At 35.8% G+C, this 22,585-nt stretch overlaps 7 protein-coding genes across 7 annotated transcripts; 4 read left to right on the plus strand and 3 right to left on the minus strand.

The window, feature by feature from the left end:
- Positions 1 to 2,304: 2,304 nt before the first annotated feature.
- Positions 2,305 to 3,015, plus strand: LOC17900136. The gene has a single exon (XM_006305805.2). It carries the CDS (start codon positions 2,338 to 2,340, stop codon positions 2,815 to 2,817), a length of 480 nt encoding a protein of 159 aa, XP_006305867.1. The 5' UTR covers positions 2,305 to 2,337; the 3' UTR covers positions 2,818 to 3,015.
- Positions 3,016 to 5,845: 2,830 nt separating this feature from the next.
- Positions 5,846 to 6,313, plus strand: LOC17899982. The gene has a single exon (XM_006303471.1). The coding sequence runs from the start codon at positions 5,846 to 5,848 to the stop codon at positions 6,311 to 6,313; it is 468 nt and encodes a 155-aa protein (XP_006303533.1).
- Positions 6,314 to 6,651: 338 nt separating this feature from the next.
- LOC17900611 (secretory carrier-associated membrane protein 4) lies at positions 6,652 to 9,711 on the plus strand. Its single transcript, XM_006304039.2, has 12 exons — positions 6,652 to 6,853; positions 7,478 to 7,570; positions 7,649 to 7,711; positions 7,806 to 7,839; positions 7,961 to 8,083; positions 8,189 to 8,251; positions 8,337 to 8,430; positions 8,540 to 8,585; positions 8,690 to 8,757; positions 9,084 to 9,132; positions 9,216 to 9,281; positions 9,377 to 9,711. Exons 1-12 carry the CDS (start codon positions 6,788 to 6,790, stop codon positions 9,407 to 9,409), a joined length of 798 nt encoding a protein of 265 aa, XP_006304101.1. The 5' UTR covers positions 6,652 to 6,787; the 3' UTR covers positions 9,410 to 9,711.
- A 951-nt stretch (positions 9,712 to 10,662) lies between these two features.
- Positions 10,663 to 12,916, plus strand: LOC17899097 (phosphoribulokinase, chloroplastic). Its single transcript, XM_006304931.2, has 5 exons — positions 10,663 to 11,466; positions 11,733 to 11,817; positions 11,892 to 11,976; positions 12,061 to 12,305; positions 12,460 to 12,916. The coding sequence occupies exons 1-5, from the start codon at positions 10,943 to 10,945 to the stop codon at positions 12,709 to 12,711; spliced, it is 1,191 nt and encodes a 396-aa protein (XP_006304993.1). The 5' UTR covers positions 10,663 to 10,942; the 3' UTR covers positions 12,712 to 12,916.
- LOC17900932 (acetyltransferase NSI) lies at positions 12,765 to 14,719 on the minus strand. Its single transcript, XM_006305529.2, has 8 exons — positions 14,599 to 14,719; positions 14,426 to 14,517; positions 14,244 to 14,304; positions 13,959 to 14,154; positions 13,771 to 13,888; positions 13,539 to 13,654; positions 13,357 to 13,450; positions 12,765 to 13,249 (listed from the first exon to the last, which is right to left on the minus strand). Exons 1-8 carry the CDS (start codon positions 14,646 to 14,648, stop codon positions 13,173 to 13,175), a joined length of 804 nt encoding a protein of 267 aa, XP_006305591.2. The 5' UTR covers positions 14,649 to 14,719; the 3' UTR covers positions 12,765 to 13,172.
- A 370-nt stretch (positions 14,720 to 15,089) lies between these two features.
- On the minus strand, positions 15,090 to 17,363 carry LOC17896887 (plastidal glycolate/glycerate translocator 1, chloroplastic). The gene is made up of 8 exons (XM_006307200.2): positions 17,008 to 17,363; positions 16,612 to 16,927; positions 16,230 to 16,491; positions 16,029 to 16,144; positions 15,832 to 15,941; positions 15,554 to 15,731; positions 15,336 to 15,465; positions 15,090 to 15,243 (listed from the first exon to the last, which is right to left on the minus strand). Exons 1-8 carry the CDS (start codon positions 17,287 to 17,289, stop codon positions 15,093 to 15,095), a joined length of 1,545 nt encoding a protein of 514 aa, XP_006307262.1. The 5' UTR covers positions 17,290 to 17,363; the 3' UTR covers positions 15,090 to 15,092.
- Positions 17,364 to 17,564: 201 nt separating this feature from the next.
- On the minus strand, positions 17,565 to 21,946 carry LOC17896730 (CSC1-like protein At1g32090). Its single transcript, XM_006303938.2, has 11 exons — positions 21,420 to 21,946; positions 20,631 to 20,783; positions 20,401 to 20,536; positions 20,220 to 20,321; positions 20,007 to 20,126; positions 19,840 to 19,920; positions 19,405 to 19,745; positions 19,080 to 19,325; positions 18,659 to 18,983; positions 18,332 to 18,565; positions 17,565 to 18,175 (listed from the first exon to the last, which is right to left on the minus strand). The coding sequence occupies exons 1-11, from the start codon at positions 21,734 to 21,736 to the stop codon at positions 17,804 to 17,806; spliced, it is 2,427 nt and encodes an 808-aa protein (XP_006304000.1). The 5' UTR covers positions 21,737 to 21,946; the 3' UTR covers positions 17,565 to 17,803.
- Between the last annotated feature and the right edge of the window lie 639 nt (positions 21,947 to 22,585).

Consider the following 22,585-nt stretch of genomic DNA (forward strand, 5'->3'; position numbering starts at 1 on the left):
AGATACATAGATACTATTTACTCATGTGAATTTTGATAACGGGTTTTTTGCGGGTTAAAATATTTTAGTTCGTTGCAGGCCAGACATAGCGGACGAGTTTAACTCGCTTGACAACTTTATTTAGGTCATTTGTTTCAAGAATTTTTAGTGTTTTTTGTTGTTTTTACCTGGTTTGATAGTTTACGATTTATATAGAAATCTAGAATATCACTAATCAGGTTTACACTTGATCCGTGTCCGCTATCATGTCGATTTAAAGCGATTATTATTTCAAACATTCAAAAATTTGAAGAAAGCAAAGCAAACGTATGTGTGGCTCTGAATAGATACCTATTGTTTTTATATGTTAGACTAAAATATATAATCTCAAATGAGTATTCAAACCACTATTGTAAGATGGAAAATCATGATATATATGGATGGGACTCTACGGTTATGAAATAGTCACATTTTTGGTTTTTTTTACTATTTCTCTTTTATGTAATGTTCTTAACTTAACAAAAACAAATCTGATAATTTCTTTATCTAAATCGAATTAAAAACAACATGAAACTGGTACGAATTCTTCTAATTATGAATTAAATACTATTATTTAAAAATATGTTTACAAACTTAACCTTGCATATATGTAATATATTGAAATCAACTACGCACGCACGTATGTAATACGAACTTTTGAAATCAACCCCGCACGTACGTGCGGGTCCATTCCTAGTAATCTTATTAAAACAGGCGAACAGTGTTACCCACTAAAACAAGGAAGAATCTAGCTTGTTGCTTAAATATTCATATGTAATAACAAAAAGCTTGAAGATCTTGCTGAAGCGTCACCACAGGCAAGATTTCCCGATCAAGATACAATTCTTATTACTTCTTCTTCTCTTGCCAAATAAAATAGGTAAGGGATTTTAATTAGGGTTAGTTATTTTACATATAAAAAAAATTAAATAGATAGAAAATCAATTAAAAACTCATACAGAAATATCAATTTAGTATTAGATGTGGGGAAATTCCTCTGCTTATCAAAAAACATAAATCCCCCATTCACACACTTGTGAGTGCTCATAACGACACAACATATAATTAAGTCAATAATAAAAAAAAAAATCCGCTAAAAAAATTACTACAACGTAAAAAATTATTTATACAAAAAAAAATCTTGTAGCTCGAATCTTGTAAAATGTTACAATTTATAGCATTTTCCTCAATTTATAGCTCGAATCTTGTAAAATGTTACAAAAAACCTTATAAAATGATTTTACAAGGTATGTTTAGTGCGCTATAGAACTAGCTCATGTTGTCATTTTTGCAATCGACTTTAAAATCCCAGATTTTGGGATACAAATGAGAAACTCTCAAGGCGTACGGGTTTGTTCTTATTGCTTATAGCCGTGTTCTTTTTTTTTTGTCGATGCTTCAGCGATTGACGACGCATCCTTTTCATTCTATTCGGCTTTATACTGTTAAATTAGTATAAAATGGTCATTCAAAAACAATATAAGACCAAATTGAAAATAGATGGGAAATGTATATACAGTATTTCTAATAAATAAATAAAAAACCACACAATCAACAATTACTGTGAATTAGCGGCGCTTCCCCTTGTGAAATGACTACGTATTTTTGTTTAGTTACTTGAGACAAAGGTCGGTTAAGTACTTAGTGCGCTATTATATATTATATAATAAGAAAAGAGCAAGATGTCATTTTTTTAAATAAAATTTCTGGTTTTATATAAATAATCGATTACATAGTGCAAGATATTATCTTAGTTGAAACTAAAAGTGCCGGAAGAAAAAGTCCACACAAGGAAGACAAGGGAGAACTTGCTTGTCGCCCGCACCATCCTACGAAAGGAAGGCAAGGAAGTTTCCTCGAAGATGATTCTGATCAAGATCGTTAATTTTTGTGCAACATTAAAACTACGATTTCAATAAATTTTCGAACTTGAAATCGAAGATTTATAATGTGAGGTTTTTCTCTCTAACTCTTGTTCTTTAGTATGAATTTTAAGGGATTTTAATTACTACCGTTAGTTATTTTTAGTAGTAATTAATCTTTCGGGTATATAAAGTGACACCATGAAAATGTCACTTTTCGAAAAGCAGTCTGAAAAAATATTGACTTTGGTAGGTTATTAAAGTTGGTCACTACCGAAATAATCGGACGGGTCATCATTTCATACGGGTCGAACGAATGGATTGGCATGTCCTCTTCTTATAAATACGTCCCATTGCTATCGTCTTGAAAGATAAAGAAAACAAAAAGAGAATCATAAGATAGATGTGTAAGAGAAAAAAAAAAAAAAAGGCACAAGAAAAAAAACAATAATATGATATGGAGACTGACTCTGTCAATAACCAAACATTACTCCCCATCTCCGACGATGAAACGGCCAAGTTCACAACATACTCCTCCGCAGTCCACAAAGTTGTCGTCATGGTCAACGCCGGGATTCTAGCATTACTCCAGCTTGTTAGCCAACACTCATCTGTTTTTGAAACGCATAAAGCCTCATTCCTCAGTTTCTGTGTCCTTGTTTTGGTCTACGCTGTTCTCCGCGTCCGTGAAGTGATATACATGCGCCTACGACCAGGGTTAGTCCCTAGGCTCGCTGGACACGCGAGCCATCTTTTTGGCGGTCTAGCTGCTCTAGTGCTCCTCTCCGTGGTTTGTACCACGTTCGCCATGGTCCTTTTGGCTCTTTGGTTTCTCTGGCTTTGCACTGTCGTCTACAAAAATTTCAGTGACGTCATAATCATCTATTCGGAGAAATACAAATCTGGTTCCGGTTTACCTCAGTCGGCACCGGTTTAATTTTTCCTGGTTTAGATATGGATGAAGGGCAGTAGCCAGTAGCCAAGGAAGAGTTAAAACAGTCCAAGGGGATCGGATGGTTGAAAAGATAACTAGGACGGCTGCGGAGACTACTTTGAAGTTTGTATAGTTTTTGTTTTTTGTTTTTTGTTTTTGGTGTATGAATGTTAAGTTCAGTTTGTAAAGTTGTTTTTCTTATAATAGAACACAAGTTATAAACAAAAAGAACTTATATAGAACTCGTGCATATTTCTTAGTGTTACGAAATCTCACGTATTTTAATTTCATCTGAATATGTCTTATTGCATGTGACAGGTGACCTCAATACCTCATGCAATTTTCATTTATATGTATTTCGTTACAAAGTGCGGAGAGCCTATAGCAATTGATTCTCATAAATAATATATACAGAGTTAGGCCAGAGGTAGCTTGTAAGAAAATTAATTATAAATGTCACATTCGTGACCTGGCTTTTTATATATAAAGGCAAAAACATTTTGATCATTGTGTAATGATATAGTACTTTTTTTTTCTTCCAAAGTGGTAGAGCCACTCACTTGCTGCATCAATTAAATAGTATCAAATTATAAACCATACTAATTTTGAAGCTGCTTTTTAATCAACATATATATGATACAAAATGTGATTTATTAACATTGGTTCGATAAAATTGCTGCAAATAAACACTCGCTATGTTTAACAAGAAAAATGGATATTTAATCGTTGACTCTTCACGCAATCACGCTCCTCGACGTATGAAACGTCACATAACTATCGTGTTGAAAAATCAAACAAAATTATTAATTCTGTACTAAGGAAACTTGATAAGGTTACATATTTTTAAAAAATTAATACTACATAAAGGCCTTATTTAAAAAGAAAAATTAGGGCAGCTATCATGTGTCGGACGTATCTAATTATCAATTAAGATAAGAGCAGTTGCCTCCAATAAAAATATTCTCTATCCCCTTTTCAAACAAATAAAAATGTAACGTACTGATCAAAATTCGTAGAATCTTACTATAAAAGGCGAATAGTGTTTACCCACTAAAACAATGAAAAACTTGTTGCTCACATAATCATACGTAATAATACATATTCAAGATAATTGTTATTACTTTTTCTTTCTTGTTTTTTTTTTCTATTTTATTAAATAAAATATGATTTATTTTACCGCATAAAGAAAAAAAATATAAAATAGGATTTCATATAGATGTCATATAGATTTCGAAGGAAAAAACTGAATTAAGCTGCTCACTGAATTTTACATGTGTATAGATAGTATAATGTACAAACTACCATAGTGTATTGAACAAACGAAATCCTAGTTTCAAATTCTGGATTTAGAGGATTTTTGTAGGTTAAAAAGCAGGTTTTCTAAGAGAATTAAAGTGATTGTCCAATATTTTTCATTTCAGTCCACAATTGTCCGATGACACACAAACAAATGCAAGTAATGAAAACATGTCTGAAAACAGAAACTTTAAGGTGTATGTGTGTAACCACAAAATTAAAATTTTAGTTCAGCAGTATGGTTTAGTTACAGTTATCTTGGTGCAACAAGTTCTCTAAAAATAACGATTGTTGGGCCAGAATGTCCAATTAGTCAATGAAACAAATTAAATAGGAAAATATTTTAATTTTAATTTTGCATATGTGTAATTTTAATTTTTGTAAAGTATTTTTTTTAATGTAATATATGTAATTTTAATTTTTGTATTGTTAATTTATTTAAGTTTGATATAAATATATATATTATAAATATGATTAAGTACCTCTGATAATGTTTTCTAGTGGAAGGTTATTTTGTTTAAAATTGTTAATGGGTTGATTTTGAGTAGTTTAATGATAATTATATTATTAATTTAATTTAAAGCACCTTTTACTAGTTAACACCATGTCCAATGGAGGGTTTTTAACTAATATCTTAAAAATAAAAGGGCAAAAAATAAATAAAAAATCAATATTAAGCTAAAAGATATCTCTTAATTAAGAAGTTTTGAGATAATTTCTTAGAGACACGTGTCAGTACAAGAGAGTTTAAGAAAAAAAACAAAAATTATTTAAATATAAAAATTATAAAGTTTTATATGGTTTATAAAATACTTATATATAATAAATACTACTGGGAGATTCGATACAAATATTTTATAATGTTTTAAAGTGTTTTAAATCTTTTATACAAGTTTTATAAAGTTTTAAAAAGGTTTTTAAAAGGGTTTATAAGGTTTTTAAAAGTTCTTATAAATTACTTTTACGCTATTTATGAAATATATATAATTTTTTTGTGTATACTTATAAGGTCACACACATATTTGGATAAATATTTGGATAAAGTTCAATTTTTTCAATGGTTTTTTGATAAAGTTTGAAAATGGAATATTTTTAAAAAGTGGTATTTGAAAAGATGTATTTTTGAAATTATCTTTCTCTTCCAACCAAAGATCTTTTTCGACCAAAACAAAAAACTCTTCATCTCTCTATCGTGTTCTCTCAGGCAACAAAACAATTTTATCTTTTGTCTGATCTGGTTAAAAATATTTAGCAAAACTTTGGCAACAATTAAAATATAATTTGTATTATGTGTTTTATTATGTTTTAGTTATATTTATATTATGTTTTTTTTTTAAGAACTCCAATGAAGAGTTTTACCATTGGAGGTGGATAATTTTAATTATATTGAAAAAGTTCTTATTTTCAAAAATTCTACTATTTATTAGTAAAAAATTACTAAAAGATTTTGATAGCATACTACCATTGGACATACTATTTATTAGTAACATGTCCCCCCAAAATTGACGTGGTTACAAAAGTTTTTTTTGCAAGAACTGACGTTTATAAATGAGTACAAACTGACGTTTATAAAGTCGCTCTCTGCAGCAGATTTGACAGTCGACGTGTATAAATGAGACAAAAGAGTCGCTCTCAGTGATAAATACTTGCCTCTATATAATAAAATTCGACAGGCATAAAATTAAACAAACTACAACACGTTTTTAACTCCGGCACACCAACAAAAATCAACTAAATGTCGTCCAACACACAATTCTCTAACTCCGGCGATAAGAACACGGAGGTGTACTCCTCCTCCACGGTGCACAGGCATATCGTTCTTACGAACGGCGGAGCCATCGCTTTGCTGCAGGTTGCAGACCAGTCAACTGATGCTGCTGATAATAAACACATCACTATCTTCTCTTTCTGCGTCTTCTTTCTGATCTACGCCGTCCTAGCAGTCATTGAAGTGAAGCTCACAACTAACCAACCTGATCAGACGATCCGTCACTTTGTTGGATACGTCAGCCATCTGTTTGGTGCTCTCGCTGCTCTCACGCTAATCTCCCTTGTTTCTCCCATCTTCACTCTCATCGTAGCTCCTCTATGGCTTGTTTGGTTCTTCTTCATCATGTATGTCGTTTTAACAAAGCTCATTTGGGTCGAGATTAATAACCACCCTGGGGAGGCAAATCCGTCGGACCAAACCTCTCAACTATAGTACGTATATAGCTTGAAATTATGTTCTTGTAAGTTTCATTACGTCAATAATTTTTTTTAAGTCCTGTGTAATGATGATGATTTTAGAGCTACGTCGTCGTTGACTCGTTGTATCAAGGCATATATTGCTTTTTTTTTTTTTTTTAATTTGGTTTTAGTATTTTATTGCATTAAATCAAGTGTTTCGAACCCTAATCGTTAATATTATTATTATCAAGTACGAGTCGGGCCTTTGTTGATCTCTGGACCAAGTAACCAAAACGGCCCATATACTAAACGCCGCGTTTCGTGTGTGTATATTTGAAAAGAGAAAAGAGAAAAAAAAACAAAAAAAGTCGGTCCATATCAGTTCGCTTCACAGTCGGTGCTCATCTTTATTTTTCATCTCTCTTTCTTTAACTCCTCGGCGGATCTCGGCGATCTTATCGGAAACCAAATCTATCAGTTTCGTGAATCTAGGAATCTGTAACCAACAATGAATCGCCACCACGATCCCAACCCTTTCGATGAGGAAGAAGAAGAAATCGTCAATCCTTTTTCGGTAAATGCTCCTTCTCTCTCTCTCTTTCTCCTTCTTCTTCTCCCTGAATCTTTCGTTTTCTATTTTTGAAATTTCTGCGTTTGCGACGGTAGAGGAATCTAGATCTCTCGCTTACATCGAGATTTTCACTTAGTTTGTGCATATGGAAAATAGCAGAGGACTGACGACTGAGGACTGTGTAATGTCAGTTTAATTACGGAAGGCTCATTTCTAATCTGAAAAATGATCTTAACAGTGTTTAGGTTATAGATCTCTCGATGTTTCTTCGGAATACTGAACTGTATCCATGGATCTGGAAACTAGAGTAAAAGAAATTCTGGAATTTAGTAGTGTCAAAGCGAGTAATTTCGTCCGATTTGGAGTTTGGTTTATACAGTTCAGTGATGCTTGTGTGAATCATTCGTATAGTTTATTGTGGATCTGAAGCTAGGTTAAACAATTTGTAGAAATTAGCAGTATTATTTCGTCTAATTTGTTTGGAGTGTTTCTCGAAAATTTGAAGATGATTGAGACTCATTCCTTTAGTTTTGGAGTATGTTACTCGATGTTGAAGTTTTCTTTGTGTTATTCACACTTGACATTTGATTGTTTATTGATTGTTGTCATTCTTGATTAATTTTGCAGAAAGGTGGTGGAAGAGTTCCTGCTGCATCTAGACCTGTTGAATATGGCCAAAGCCTTGATGCTACTGTTGATATTCCATTGGATAATATGAATGTAATGACATTTATATCTACTAGACTCGTGAACTTTTCTCACTTGGATTTATCTTACATATGTGTTTTATTGGTGCAGGACTCTTCACAGAAACAGAGAAAGCTTGCTGACTGGGAATCAGAGCTGAGGAAGAAAGAAATGGTCCGTACAATTGTTATGATTTTCGTACAACATATCTTCACTGTGCTTTTTTATTTTCTGCTGATTGATGTTCTTTTGTGTAATGTTCACTCAGGATATCAAGCGAAGAGAGGAAGCTATTGCTAAATGTAAGCAAATGACTACTTGATGACAGTATTATTCTTTAGTTTTGACTTGTTCCAAACGATATATCTCTGTGAATGTTGTCGTGGATGATAACTAACCATAGTCATTAAATTTGTGTTGCAGCTGGTGTGCAGATAGATGACAAAAACTGGCCACCGTTTTTCCCAATCATACACCATGACATTGCTAACGAGATACCAGTTCATGCACAAAAGCTGCAGTATCTAGCTTTTGCTAGTTGGTTAGGTAAGTCTAATTTAGTGTGTCTCTTTTTTTTGGAACATGTATCTTATGTGTTGGATTGACGGGCTTGTATGGTTGTATTTGACTGTTTGAGTGTTAAAATTTCAGGTATAGTTCTGTGTCTGGTATTTAATGTCATTGCAACGATGGTCTGCTGGATTAAAGGCGGAGGTGAGCCTACACTCTGTTATAATTGTTTCATGAAATTCTGGTTGGATTTGGTTGAACTTACTGGTTTTTGGATTACCAATGATAGGTGTTAAAATCTTTTTCCTTGCCACGATATATGCTTTGATCGGATGTCCACTCTCTTATGTACTATGGTACAGGCCTCTCTACCGAGCCATGAGGTATTAGTCCTTTTAACTTCCAATGGTTGTGGTTCAGTTTCCACCGCGCATTGATACTACTTTAACAGACAGGGCCATAAAATTGAAATGTTTTTTTTTTACCTTGTAGGACTGACAGCGCTTTGAAGTTTGGTTGGTTTTTCTTCACCTACTTGGTGAGTTTACAAAAAAACTTGTCAGATTTAATTTATATCTTATCTAATATCTACTATCAGGTAGACTTCCCAGTTATCATATGATTGACCTTGGTTCTTCACAGATTCACATTGGCTTCTGTATCGTTGCCGCCATTGCCCCTCCGATCTTTTTCCATGGAAAGTCATTAACGTAAGTCTTCCAACCATATCCTACAATTTTTCTGGTACTTCATATGTAGTTGGTTAGTCTGGGGAGGGTCTCACCTGGACAGTTCTAAATTGGTTCGATAGTTATTGATATTGACTTGTTATTTGTTTTTTCTTTGGGGCAAACATTGACTTGTATTTAAGAATGATATGACAACCGGAATAAGTGAGAATCTATGTGTGTTTCACCTCTGTAAATATTTTGTAGACAGAGAACCTGACAACCATGTTAAATTAATGCTCTATATTGTATTCATGTTTTGTTGCCTTAAGATTAACATTATTCCCATTGTCTTTTTTGATCTACAGGGGTGTGCTTGCAGCAATTGATGTCATGTCAGACAGTTTATTAGCTGGGGTATGAGCTTAACATCCATTTTTTAAATTCACGAAGCCTATTATATATTTTTCAATGTGTCTGACCTGAATGAATGATTGCAGATCTTCTACTTTATCGGGTTTGGTCTTTTCTGCTTGGAGTCACTTTTGAGTCTATGGGTTCTTCAGGTAAGACTCTGATCATACTTTTCATGGCTTTTTCGATAACTGTTGACTCTGCAGAAACATCTGAACCGATCTGTTTTCTCATTTTGGCTCTGTAGAAAATTTACCTCTACTTTAGGGGAAACAAGTGAAAAGGAGATAAAGAGAAGAGGATGATGGTAATTTTACCCTTACGATAAAAAGGTTTGAAATATGTGTATCTCAGTATGAATGTAATTACCATTTTACCATTGGATGCGCTGTGTTGATTTGAGGTAAATTTTTAGTTACTATAGTAGCAAGAGAGAGTGGTTGTTCGGCCATTTCTTTAGGTTTTGTTGTACTCTCTTCTTCTCTGGTACCAGTATTGTCTCTGAGCGTTTGGGATTTTTTTTCGACGAAGTGAAATATTAAGACAAAAAAAAATCATAGCCATGAATTATTATTACTAGCATCTCGCTTTTGTCCGGATGTTAAATTCTGGTCTCTGTATGATTATCATTGCGTATAACAGTAATAATTCTTAGGCTTTTGCCTTTTAACCAAGCAAATTCGCCTATTTTGGTCATCTGCCCCTTTGTAAATTTGTTTAGTCAAAACTAATGGTGGAGACTACTACATTCACACATTCGGTCTAAGAATATGCAACAAGTGCCGATGCTCTCGGTCGATAAATCATGGTGTAATCAACCATAATAAAGGCAATTTCGTTACGCGTAAATATTTACCGTACGGTGAAATTCATGAGTAAATAAAACTTTGGCGTCTTTTACTAATTGGGTAGCTAAATGCTTGAAGCCCATTTGTCAAGCTAATGCAACAAAAAGAAGGCTTTGGTCCTTTAAGAACAAAAAATATAAATGCAAGAAATGATAAGTGGTTCAAAGACCATAAAGATTCGAAGCCTAAAAGGGGAGGATATACGACGACGTGTCAATGAGACCCACATATTTACACTCTCCTTCAACTTGAGACCTTAAGCACCTAATCCCCATCCCTCCAATTATAATCACCCACGTGTCAATTCAAATATCCAAAACCCCAAAAGAAAAGATAATCAAACAACCACCAAGCAAGCATCTCCCTCCATGCCCTGTGTTTAGTTTTATCACTTCATCGGCTACTCCACTCCTCTCTCCTAAACTCCATATTTTTCCCAAACTCATTGTTCTAAGTTAATTATTAGTTTATCACTTCATGAAGTAATTAGAATACGTTGCTTGGATTTTCATTGGCTAGAAATGTTCTACAATCCACTTATCTTATCAACAATTATCTTAAAAACAGAGAACTAAACCAACAGTTACAAACTTACATATTTTTTTACTTACAAGAAAACCCAAAACACATGAGCCACTCATCATCTTACAACCCACATTAAACCAAAACAAAACTTCATTTTCTTCTTTGCAATTTGACATCTGTTTTCCCCTATACACCCATTGTCCTCCTCTCATTTCTCTCTTTCCCCATCTTTTTTATATTTTCCTTTTTTTATAGAAACCACATCTTTACATCACCACACAATAACCCATAAAATCAAAAATCGTTACCCACATTTTTCTTTCATTCTATCCTAAATCCTCATCACTCAACCTGACTCTCACATAAAAAAAACACTCAAACAAAAGAGAGAGAGAGAGCTTAGGGCGGAGAAGAAGAGGGAACCAAAACAACTAACAACAATGGCTGTCTCAACCATCTACTCAACACAAGCTCTCAATTCAACTCATTTCTTAACCTCTTCTTCCTCCTCCAAACAAGTCTTCCTCTACCGTCGTCAACCACAAACCAACCGTAGATTCAACACTCTCATCACTTGCTCTCAAGAAACCATCGTGATCGGCCTCGCTGCCGACTCTGGCTGCGGTAAGAGTACCTTTATGCGGAGGCTCACCAGCGTCTTCGGTGGTGCTGCCAAGCCACCGAAAGGCGGGAACCCTGACTCCAACACACTCATCAGCGACACCACCACTGTGATCTGTCTTGATGATTACCATTCCTTGGACAGGTATGGTCGCAAAGAGCAAAAGGTCACCGCTCTAGACCCACGAGCCAATGACTTTGATCTCATGTATGAGCAAGTCAAGGCTCTCAAGAATGGTATCGCCGTCGAGAAACCGATTTACAACCATGTCACTGGACTTCTTGACGCGCCGGAGCTTATCCAGCCCCCTAAGATTCTTGTCATCGAAGGTCTTCACCCAATGTAAGCCACAAATACTCTGTTTTGTCTCTCAGACAAATTCATATCTTCGAGTTTGGAAGTCTCTTATCTTGTCGGAATTTGGATGGTTAAGAATCTTCGACATAGATTTTATGTAAGAATCAGTATCGGAATATTAAAAGATGGATCTTTGAACCTATGCATGTAGTGTGACACCGTTTAATTCGAATCATTAAGTATATAGTTTTGGGTAGTTGTAATGTTTTATTAATTTTTTTATAATAATATTTATCTCTCTACTTGTGAAGGTTTGATGAGAGAGTAAGAGACTTACTTGACTTCAGTATCTACTTAGACATTAGCAACGAAGTCAAATTCGCTTGGAAAATTCAGGTTCGTTTCTTTTGAATATACCATTTACTCGAATGTTTTTGATTATTGTATAAACCAAATCTTGATGATCACAGAGGGACATGGCTGAAAGAGGTCACAGTTTGGAGAGCATCAAAGCAAGTATCGAAGCACGAAAGCCTGACTTCGATGCATTCATTGGTATGTAACACTCTAATATCTTGGTGTGATCCCCTGTCATTTTCTGCGTGATTGGTTTTAACGAAGCATCAATGGCTTATACAGACCCGCAAAAGCAGTACGCTGATGCGGTCATTGAAGTGCTTCCTACACAGCTGATTCCAGATGACAATGAAGGGAAAGTGTTGAGAGTGAGACTGATAATGAAGGAAGGTGTTAAGTACTTCAGCCCGGTTTACCTATTCGATGAAGGTTCAACCATTTCTTGGATCCCTTGCGGCCGCAAACTCACCTGCTCGTACCCTGGCATCAAGTTCAACTACGAACCTGATTCCTACTTCGACCATGAGGTACATTCATTTATCTGTTTCCATAGGTAATATTGCATAATGATTCTGAGAAAGCAATGAAAATGTAAGATAGATAAATGCATGAGGAATCACATAGTCTTGTTACATATGATTTCAGTTTCTTAGCTCCGGTCTCTCTTTTTGTTTCTCCTAGGTATCGGTTTTGGAGATGGATGGACAATTTGATAGACTGGATGAGCTGATTTACGTGGAGAGTCATCTGAGCAACCTGTCGACCAAATTCTATGGTGAAGTCACTCAACAAATGCTCAAGCATGCTGATTTCCCGGGTAGCAACAACGGGACTGGTCTATTCCAAACAATTGTTGGATTGAAGATCAGAGATCTCTACGAGCAGCTCATTGCCAACAAAGCCACTGCTCGTGCTGAAGCTGCTAAAGCCTAAAACAAACAAAGAGATGCCAAATAGAACGCGTCGATAAATCCATCCGCAGTTTCTTCTTTTCTTATTTCTTTTCTTATGCGTTGTATACCGCGGATTTTCTTGGCGAAAAGGACGGTCTTGCTTGTTTGTAATTTGTGTGGAGATAAAAAGAAAAGCCTGTAATGTAGAGAAGTTAATAGCAGAGCAAAAATAACAGTTCAGTTTATAGAAGGCCTTTATCAATCCACCAAAATTTTATATTTTACAGCATCAAATAGATTGAAACCAAGAATCAACATCAACCTAAGTAAAGAAGGGAACAAGTTACTTTCTACTGATCATACTCTGTTGAATTCTCAAATAGACAAATTAATCTATGAGTTACAAATTACACAGTTTCAAACTTCCTTATAGATTTATATAAGAAAGCACAAAAGGTATACAAACAAATAATAATCCCCTTCTCTTGCAATCACCAAGTACTACTTTGGGTACCAAAACATGCCTTTAATGCCTTCTGGATCAGCTTCAAACCCCAAGTTCTGATAGAAGTCCACAACTACAACAAAGGGATCACACATACTTAACAACTAAGAACAAACAAATCCATATTTTTTATTACAATATAGGAGATTAGGAGCATAAGGGTGATTCGATATTTGTTACCTTGACTATCTGCAAAAAGAGATATATTACCAATATCTCTCTGAAGAAGAGCCCTTACAAGTTTTTCAACAAGAGCTTTACCTAGCCCTTGACCCTGAAAACAAAACAAAGACACTAATTAACATCAAGGAAAAAGCAATCCACAGCTTGGAAAGCAAAAACCATCTCCTTGTTTTGGTTACCTGATATTCAGGATCAACAAGAACATCCCATATTGTAGCATTAAAGGCATGATCCGACGTCGCACGTGCCATACCAATAAGCTTCTTCTCCTTCTGCTTCTGGCCATTATCGCCTTCTGTGTCAAATAACTTCTCCAAAATCCGCTAAGATGTTCATCAAAACATCCTCTTGGTATATATAATATATGTTGCTTATAGTGACTGAAGAAAAGTGTTACTTATTTATAAGCACCTGATGAATCTGAAACTGAATCTGATGATGACTTCATTACAGAATGCAACGTAGCTACCATATAACTATTCTTCAACGCTGCTGCTAGTTTCACTAACGGTCTCCGTGGCCATCCCACCTTTTTTATATATGCATAAGATGAGAGTGTTCAAATAGAGAGAGCAAAAGAAGAAGTTTTTTTGAACTACCTTATCACAAAGACCTTGAAGATCATACACATCAATCTCACCACCTGAAGAAAATATAATCTCTTCAATCAACCCATCTTGAAGAGTCCTCTCAACCAAAGTAAACTCCACAGGCAACAATGGTTCAGTCTCTTCTTCATCATCAACTATAGAAGGTGGTTCCACAAGTTGGGTACTATTGTTATTCTTCACAAACCTGCAAGAATCAATCAATCAATGGTTTTGTTGTTGTATCAGCCCTAAATTTCTCATATGATCAAGTAAAGTATGAAACTTTCGTAATACCCAGATCGAATAGATTCCCAGAAATTGGCTCTGAGCCGCAAAGACTTCACCTTTCTACTTCCTAAAGAAGTCACATGAACAGAATCGTGATCTCAGCTTGATATAATCCAAGACCCAAATCAAAGTTTTTCGAATTCGATTAGTGAAACTGAAAAAAAGTCAACAGATTGAAGGATATGTACCATGAGGAATCGGGTAACTGAGATTGGAGAGGAACAGAGAGTGATGATGGTTCGACGAATAATTAGTAGAATTGAAGAAAGATTGAGGAAGGCTACAACAAAGAGTAGAAAAGGATGTTAGTAATAATCGTTTAAAAGACGAGAATTTGAATGTTGAAAAGGAGAAAACTTACATAGACGAAGACGAAGAAGAAGAAGAAGAAGAAACTGGGATTAGTAGCATTTTTGGGTTTTGTGGTGGAGAGTAGAGAAATCAGACAAATGAGAGTTTAGCTTAACGCCTTCCATTGCAGCTTTTGGCTCTTGTCATCCTCTTTTCTTATTTACGCTTTTGCCCCTTTTTATACCTTTGTTGGATCTGTTTCATTTGACTAATTTATTTGTAGTTAGGTTACTTTTTTCTTTTTTTTTTTTGAAACACACTTTTTCTTTTTTAATTTGAATATTTTATCACTATGATAACTGAGATTTTGAGACGTTTTTCTTCTTCTCGATTGATATATAAAAATTTACATATTTTTGTTTCCATTACACATTCACAACATTTACAAAATAATATTAAAAATACAAGCATTTTTTTAGCTTTATTTGACATCCAAGGAAAACACTGCTCCCACATTTAGATAACTCGCCGGATTCTGACCACGTATAGCCATGTCATTACTCTTCAGCCGACGACCGCCAGCAAACTCTGCCGGACGGCAGGAATAGAACACAATAACGATCCGAAGATTCCGGTGAGAGCATAAGCAATTGCACAGAAGGGAAGAGCCTCTGGCTCCTTAGCTGACAATGCTGCTGTTCCAAGTCCATGAGCACTGGCCACAAAATGAGAAAGTTCATGTCATATGATATATTTTTGCCTAATTTTGTGATTCAAAATGTGAAAGATCATTTGTAAAGGAGTCACCTTGATGCAGTTGCTATTCCCCGAGCAATTGGGTCGCGTAAACGCAGTTTGTCAAGAACAACTTGTACAAAGTTAGCGCCAATAAGACCAGTCACAACGACTACAGCTGCTGTGAGAGACGAATTGGTCCCTGAATTGTCCAAGAGAATTCGTTAGGAATGTATCCTTAATGTTTTAGGGGGAGAGGATAAGAATAAGAATAAGAATAGCATTTATACCTTCAAAGAGTGATACAATGCTAAGGGCTAATGCAACAGTGATGCAGCGAGGTAGGATTGATACTGTTAAAGATGGTTCTAATCCAACTAAACGTCCAACAAGCGCAGTGGAGTAGAGCGAGAATACTGTTGAAACGATCACAGATGTGAAGATCTCAGCTGCGTGCCTCTTGACAAGCTGAAGAAAGACGGGGCAATTAAACCAAACAAGATTGTTATCAGTGTTTCTAAAGTACAACATATCAAGAATGCTGAGAAGCTTTTGTTGTTTGTTTTACCTTTCTTTGTTTGAACATGGAGAAAGCAAAAGATAGAATGACAGAGCCAAGAAATCCCATCAAGATGTCACCAGCACCCGGATCCGATGCTACTTTGGTAAGGTAGTTTCCTGTATCGCCATTTAAAGAACAGTGAAGATCAAGGCCTTCAATTTCTGTTTAGGTCTCTCTAGATTGTATCATAAAGGTGACTTTACCTAAAACAGGATCAAGTCCAGATCCTGAAGCATACCCAAAAGCTAGAGCAGCAAGAACTGCGGATAACGCACAACAGATAATCGGATGGAACACTTTCTTGATAGATGATGGCAACCTGGAAAAAAGAAAGATCGACGATGAGAATAAAACCCCGAGCGAGACTTGAAAACTGAGTAGAAAGGAAGGGTTTTGATGTTTACCCAGAACCCACAATGTAACCTAGAACAGTTGAAGAAAGAAGGAAAGGGAGACAAGTTCTTGCACTTGTTCCCAATGAATTAGGGTAAAACAGAGCACCAACAAAGGAAATAACAAAGATTCCACTCCAACTCCATAGCTCAAGTGTTGAAAATGGAGGTGGTTTCGCCATAGGCTCAGCTTCCGTCATTTCGGTTTTCACCATCTTTCTCACTGCAATAGCTGTGAACCCTGCTACACAAAGAGACGCCAACCATCCACCGGCTATACAAACATTCGATTCAACATTGACATTGGATCAGTACAAAAGGAACATAAAAGCTACCAAAGAATAAGACTTGAAGATCAAGTTCTTGGAGTCGCGTGTTGAGTGAAAGCACAAACCAACAATGTAGCAGATTTTGACACCAGAAGCAGCCGGGATATCTCTGACGGAAAGAGGAAGAACAACAAGAGAAGGAACATAGAACAAAGGAAGCCATCTCTGGATAAACAGAAACGCAGGCTCGAAGAAATTCATCAAACCATTGGCAGCAGCAGGAACAACCGAATCGAAAATCATAAGAACAGAGAAGATACAAAACATCCCAAACAAAGCACTTGGGAACTTAATAGACGCTGCTACAAACGCCTGCTTCAAGAAATAGTCAGCAGCAAGTATAATCCCCAATGAGACCAACAAGTGCGTTACCGCAAACACCTGGTGTGCAAATAAAATAATATTAAGGAGCAAACAGGTAACTAAACAAAACAACGTAACATCTTCATCGTGAAGCTTACGTTACGAGAGATCGTTGATGTGTTTCCTGTCCCAGCACCATCCATAGCTTGAACTGAGATTTTCCTCTCAAAGCTCAAATCTTTGTCAGAACCCATTTGAAGAAACCTCTTACTTACTCCATCGGGTTTACGAAAATTTGATAGCTTTAGCTTCTGGGCACCATTAGAATTGAGAATTCTCCCATTTTTGGAAACGAATCTGATTTTGGAGCTCGAAAGGCGGTTCCTTGAAGGGGAAAATGCTAAAGGAGAGAAGAGAGGAGTGACTAAAGGAGTAGCCATGGATATGGAGACGACGACGACGTGGATGTGATTCTAAGAGACGGCACATCGTAGTCTTCTTCATCTTCATTAACGATGTTTGTGATTGGAATTGGCTTACGATATTTTGTATGGACGAAATAGAAAGTTGTATCGACAAGATGATCCACTTTTGTCTTTTCTCTCTGTAGTGATATTTCTTTCCCGGGTTAGGTTTTTCCGTTACAAAAGGTGTCTCTACTTAATTAAATAATCAATATCTTGATGATGATATATTTTTGTTAATTACAGATTTCTTAATGACCAATAAATAGGATTTATTAAAGTTGTAAGAAAAATTATTAATAATCACACCACTATAAAAAAAAAATTTACAATTATGAGACTCAGCTAACAAATAACCTAAAACCTAGACGAAAAAGACAAGATTTTAAATTAAATTTTTTAAAACGAGTAGTTTAAGTTAACTAACACTCATAAGTCATAAGCCACCTTTGTCGACATTTATATGCCTTTCTTGTTTTCTGTCTAACGATCAATTGTAACGGTACTCATGCTCCTCGTACTGATGAGTATTGTAATGATATTCATACTGAGACGATGACTGCTCATAAGCTGAAGCGTAGTGAGAAGATGGGGAAGTGGAATTGTAGACATGATGGTGATGGGAAGGAGTGCCGAGCTCGGTCACAGGACTAGACGAGTGTATTTCATGTTTGTCGACTCTTACCTCGGCTGTCTCTTCTTGGTGAGTCTCTTCTTCTGTTGACGATGACGATGATGATGATAATGGTACTTCTTTCTCAAATGAGTGGAAAATTGGGTGCAAGTAAGCATCTGCAAGATCAGCTTTCATGTTCAACATCGGTTCTGTTTCCTTCTCCAACTTGTCTTTCGCCATTGCTTCCTGCGGTAAGACCCAAAACACAGGTTTTCATAAGAAAGCTTGAACATTTTCAGGAAGACGGTGATAAAGGCAGGGTTTTGTAAGGAATGGTTTTCCTTAGAGAAGTCAAAACTTTTTCTCTGTTTTGATGTGCCCTCGAAAAGGTTATTCCTTTACCTCGAGAGGGTATTGTCGGAAGGCAGGTTCGAAGCGGTGTTTGCAGTATTTGTGGAAAGAAAGTGTGAGAATGGGTAAGATGATAAGCAATGGCGTTGAGTCAACTGCCTCTTTAGAAGCCAAAAGCCCCATAAGCAAAAGCTGAGATATCAACAAGCTCGCGACTATCCGACCATGAACATGCGGCCAAAACGCTCCACAGCTCTCATATTGTTGATTGTAAACATTGATGATCTGCATTGTAAACCAAGAAAGGACCATCAAGAAAACCCCAAAATTTAGGCGAGGGTAAGACTCGATACTGATGATATGAGTCTTAAAACGAACCTGATGGCGATAGACCAAGTAAGCAAAGGCAAAGAATATGAGAATGAAGGGAAGAAGAATGGGAGTAACAGCGGTGTAGACAATTCCCAAGAGGAAGTAAAGCTGGAGAGATGGGATAGTCTCCTTGAAATCGACAAAACCAGGGTCCATTGCTCTCACTCTATCTTCTTCAGTTTTCACAAGAAACATGTTCTTCAAGTGGAAAATCACTAGCGGCTTTAACCGAAGAATCTCACCCGCAATACCAGCCCACCCGTCAACCATTATGTATGTGATGAAGAATGTAGCTTTCATCGGTATGGATACCCCAATAGTTCGAGGAATCCTGTATAAACGCAATAACAAGAGCATTTAAAATTTTGAGTTTCAATTCAAAGTTAGAATTCTTATGAGAGTTAAAAAGAGGTTAAAGATTGTTTACTGAGTTGGTGATTGGTGAAGGAAAGAATGTAGCTGTTCAAACGCGGTTCCAGCAATGATACTTCCCAAGAACACATTTACTAACATGAAGTAATAGTATTTTGCTGCAGCTCTACGCTCAAGTGTAGATAAAGCAATGTATCCCTCAATCTTTGACATAAACAGTAGAACTGATGGGAGAATCCACAAGAAAATCTTCAGAGCAAGACCGGGGAGAAACCCCTGTAAGAATGACTTGATGAAATCCCTGCAACAAAAACCAAGGAGATGGAATCAGCGGTCTAACTTACCAAGTAGTGAAAACCAAGATAGATGGACAGACTTACAATCTCGTGATAGGTCTAAGGAAAGGTGCAACTCTATCAAGACCTTCTAAATTGGCAAGAGATTGCACGAAAGCAATTGGAATCATGTAGAAGAAGACCAAGGCAAAGACTGAGATACCAATCACGAGTTTCCGGATGGTCAAAGAGATAAAAGGTATAGCAAGGTTTTTCCAATAGATATCACGAGGCTCTGGAGCGCTACTCGTTAGCCATAATGTCGGATTCTTGCTCTGCTGCGTCTGCGCACAAACAGCAGCACCCCATCGTGAATCAAATGACACAAATGCAACAGGAAGCATCAGTTTGGAGTCCTGGAGAACTTTTTGGCGCTCCAAAGACATCTGTATCAACAGGTGAATTCCAACGATGAAATGAGGTTAACAGTTTCAAGCGTTTGTGTTTCAGCAGTAAGTTGAAATCAACATAATGGCTTACATTGTGGTCAAACTCCTTGATTTGCTGTTTGTAGTACTCAACGGAATCAACCATTTTACCCCATAAACCAAGAAAACCTATCTGAAAAAACCAAAGCCGTTCATCGAAATCAACATCATTTCATCTCAAAAAGTTAGATAAATGGCGAGGACTGAGAAGAGACTTACTCTGCAAGTAGGCATCTTGTGCGGATTTCGTTGATGCTTCAGCACATAGTAGTCAAACCAACGTTGCAGCTTTGCTCTTTCCTTCACCAGCTTCGCAAACTTGTTCGCATTGTAAACTGCCTGAAACACGAAATTCCGATCCATCAATCACAACACTTCACCAAAGTAATGCGTTCTATCAATCCAACTGATGATATCGAAACAAAATAGTACCTGATGACAGAGGTAATGCTCAGGATGATTCGTCTTGAAGAACTGATCCACAGTATCAGGAATCGAGTGTCCGGGCATGTCAGGAACGTTTCTGACAACGACCTTTCAAACAAATACTTATAAATACCACTGTAACTAATTAACACTTTTACATGTTTGATATTTTGAAGCTTTCACTTACAGTGAACTGCTCTGGACGCCTACGCTGTGAAGCTAAGTATTGCAGACGCATAATGGCAACATTATTGTATTCTCTGTAGAGCATGAAACACGCCCAAAACGTGAATAGATACTCTACTCCAATATGGAAGAAGAACCTAAACAATACAAACACACACACACAGAGAAATGTCAATCTCAGCCAGTAAAATCATCATCCTTTCATTATTAATACTTCAAAACTAAGCTCACTTTGAAGATTTGGGCTGAACATTTGATATCGAGAGCTTATCAATGTTGCTGACCACAAGTTCCTTCTTCAAGAAGAAAAGTGTTCCACTTGATACATTCACTGGAACAAGAACAACAAGCGCTAATACCATTACTGGTCCAAAGATCTTCAAGCTGCCATAAACCAACAAAAAATAGCAGATTCTCTCATTATTACAGTAACTTTCCCGGGGGGAAAAATAAAAGAAATCTAAAAAGTGACTTTTTCACACAAAGGAAACAAACACGAAACAGTGATATCAACGAAACTTCTATTACTCTGTGGAGGACAGAGCAGCAGACAAATCTGAAACTTAGCTGTACAATTCTTTACTCTTTTCTTAGAGAATAAAGTACAATACTTTCTGATTAACAAAAGATTCTCAAAACCGTGAATTTCGCGAATTTGTCACTCTGAACCAAAAAAAAAAAAAAAATCGTTCTTGAATTTTACATTCAAGTACAGAAACAGTAATCCCAGACAGAACAACACCAAGAACAAGAACCCACACAAAAAAAAAAAACATAAATTTTCTCGAAAGTATCAATTTTTTGTTTCCTCGAGAATTCAAATCTTAATTTAGTAATCAAGGGTACTTATAATTTTCAGAAAAAAAAATCGCTTTAGTAATCAACTTTTTTCATTTTTATCGATAAAGTTTCGATTTTTATTTCCTTTCATTTTCTCGAGAAATTGACATCTCAAATAAAGTTTCGATTTTTATTTTTGCAAATTGCGAGAGGAAGAAGAGAATATATATATAAATATACCCGAGAGTGTAAATTCTGAGGAAGATAGCAGAATCAAGACCAGCGTGACGAATAATCTCTGATTCACTCATCTTCATAGCTTGAGGCATCCACTTAAGGAAAGTGAAGTAAGTTTTGTAGTTTAGGTTCACGAATTTTCCGACAAGTGTTCCGTCGGAGCGACGGGGACTGTTTCTTTCTCCGGAGAGGTACCATTTAGGGAAGTAGACTCTGTCGTTGATGGGTTGGATTCTTAAGACGGCGAATGCTATGAGAAACATGAAGGCTCCGAAGAGGTTGATCAGAGCTGAGACTCCTATGTCTTGCAGAGTCGCCATTGTTGATAACAGATAGAGAGAGAAGAGAAGAGGAGAGAAGAGAGATGGGTTTTGATGGAGAGTGGCGTAAAGGAGAAAGAGTACAGAAAGTATCAAACTCTAGGAGTTTCTAATTATTAATTTTTTTTTGGAGATTTTTTTTTGATATGTTGAGATAAAAGTATTATCCTTTTACTATATAGTATTAAGATGTGTTTATTTATAAAAGAATTTTCTGGAGAATTTATCATGTTTGTTTTCATTTTTTCTAGTTCATTTGAGATTTTTCTTCAGAATTTGGGTTGGTTTTTTGTTTAATTCGATAAAACGGATTTAAAAAAAAATCGATATTATAATAGTTAAAAGCGGTAAGAAAATAACGAGAAACACTATTATCGTTTTTGTATCATAAACACTAAAATCGATTTCATAATAGTTAATATCGTTTTTGTAATTGATGATTGTTAAAACGACAAACAACTAAGTTTATGTGTTGTATTTTTATTTTATTTTTGTAATCAAGTTTATGTGTTGTATATCACAACTGATTAGTATAGTTGAATATATGTGATAGAAAGTTTAAATTTTTATAGAACGAAAATTTATTTATTTTCAAATGTATTTTTTAGGAGTTTCACAAAAACTAATACTGCATAATACCATAGTCTGTGAATTATATCTTGAAAATATCTTTTCAAGACTCAATAGATATTTATAACTTTGGTTTCTTTAATCGGAATAGGTCCAAAGCCAAGAGATAATATTGTTAGTGTGGGCCGGATTTTATTTGTATTTTTTGAAAAATATTTCGTGAATATTTTCATAATGTTTTTTTTTGTTTGAATAATTCACTTTTATGTAGTTTTGACG

This window comes from Capsella rubella, unplaced genomic scaffold (assembly GCF_000375325.1).
Source record: "Capsella rubella cultivar Monte Gargano unplaced genomic scaffold, Caprub1_0 scaffold_1, whole genome shotgun sequence".
Lineage (NCBI taxonomy): Eukaryota > Viridiplantae > Streptophyta > Magnoliopsida > Brassicales > Brassicaceae > Capsella > Capsella rubella.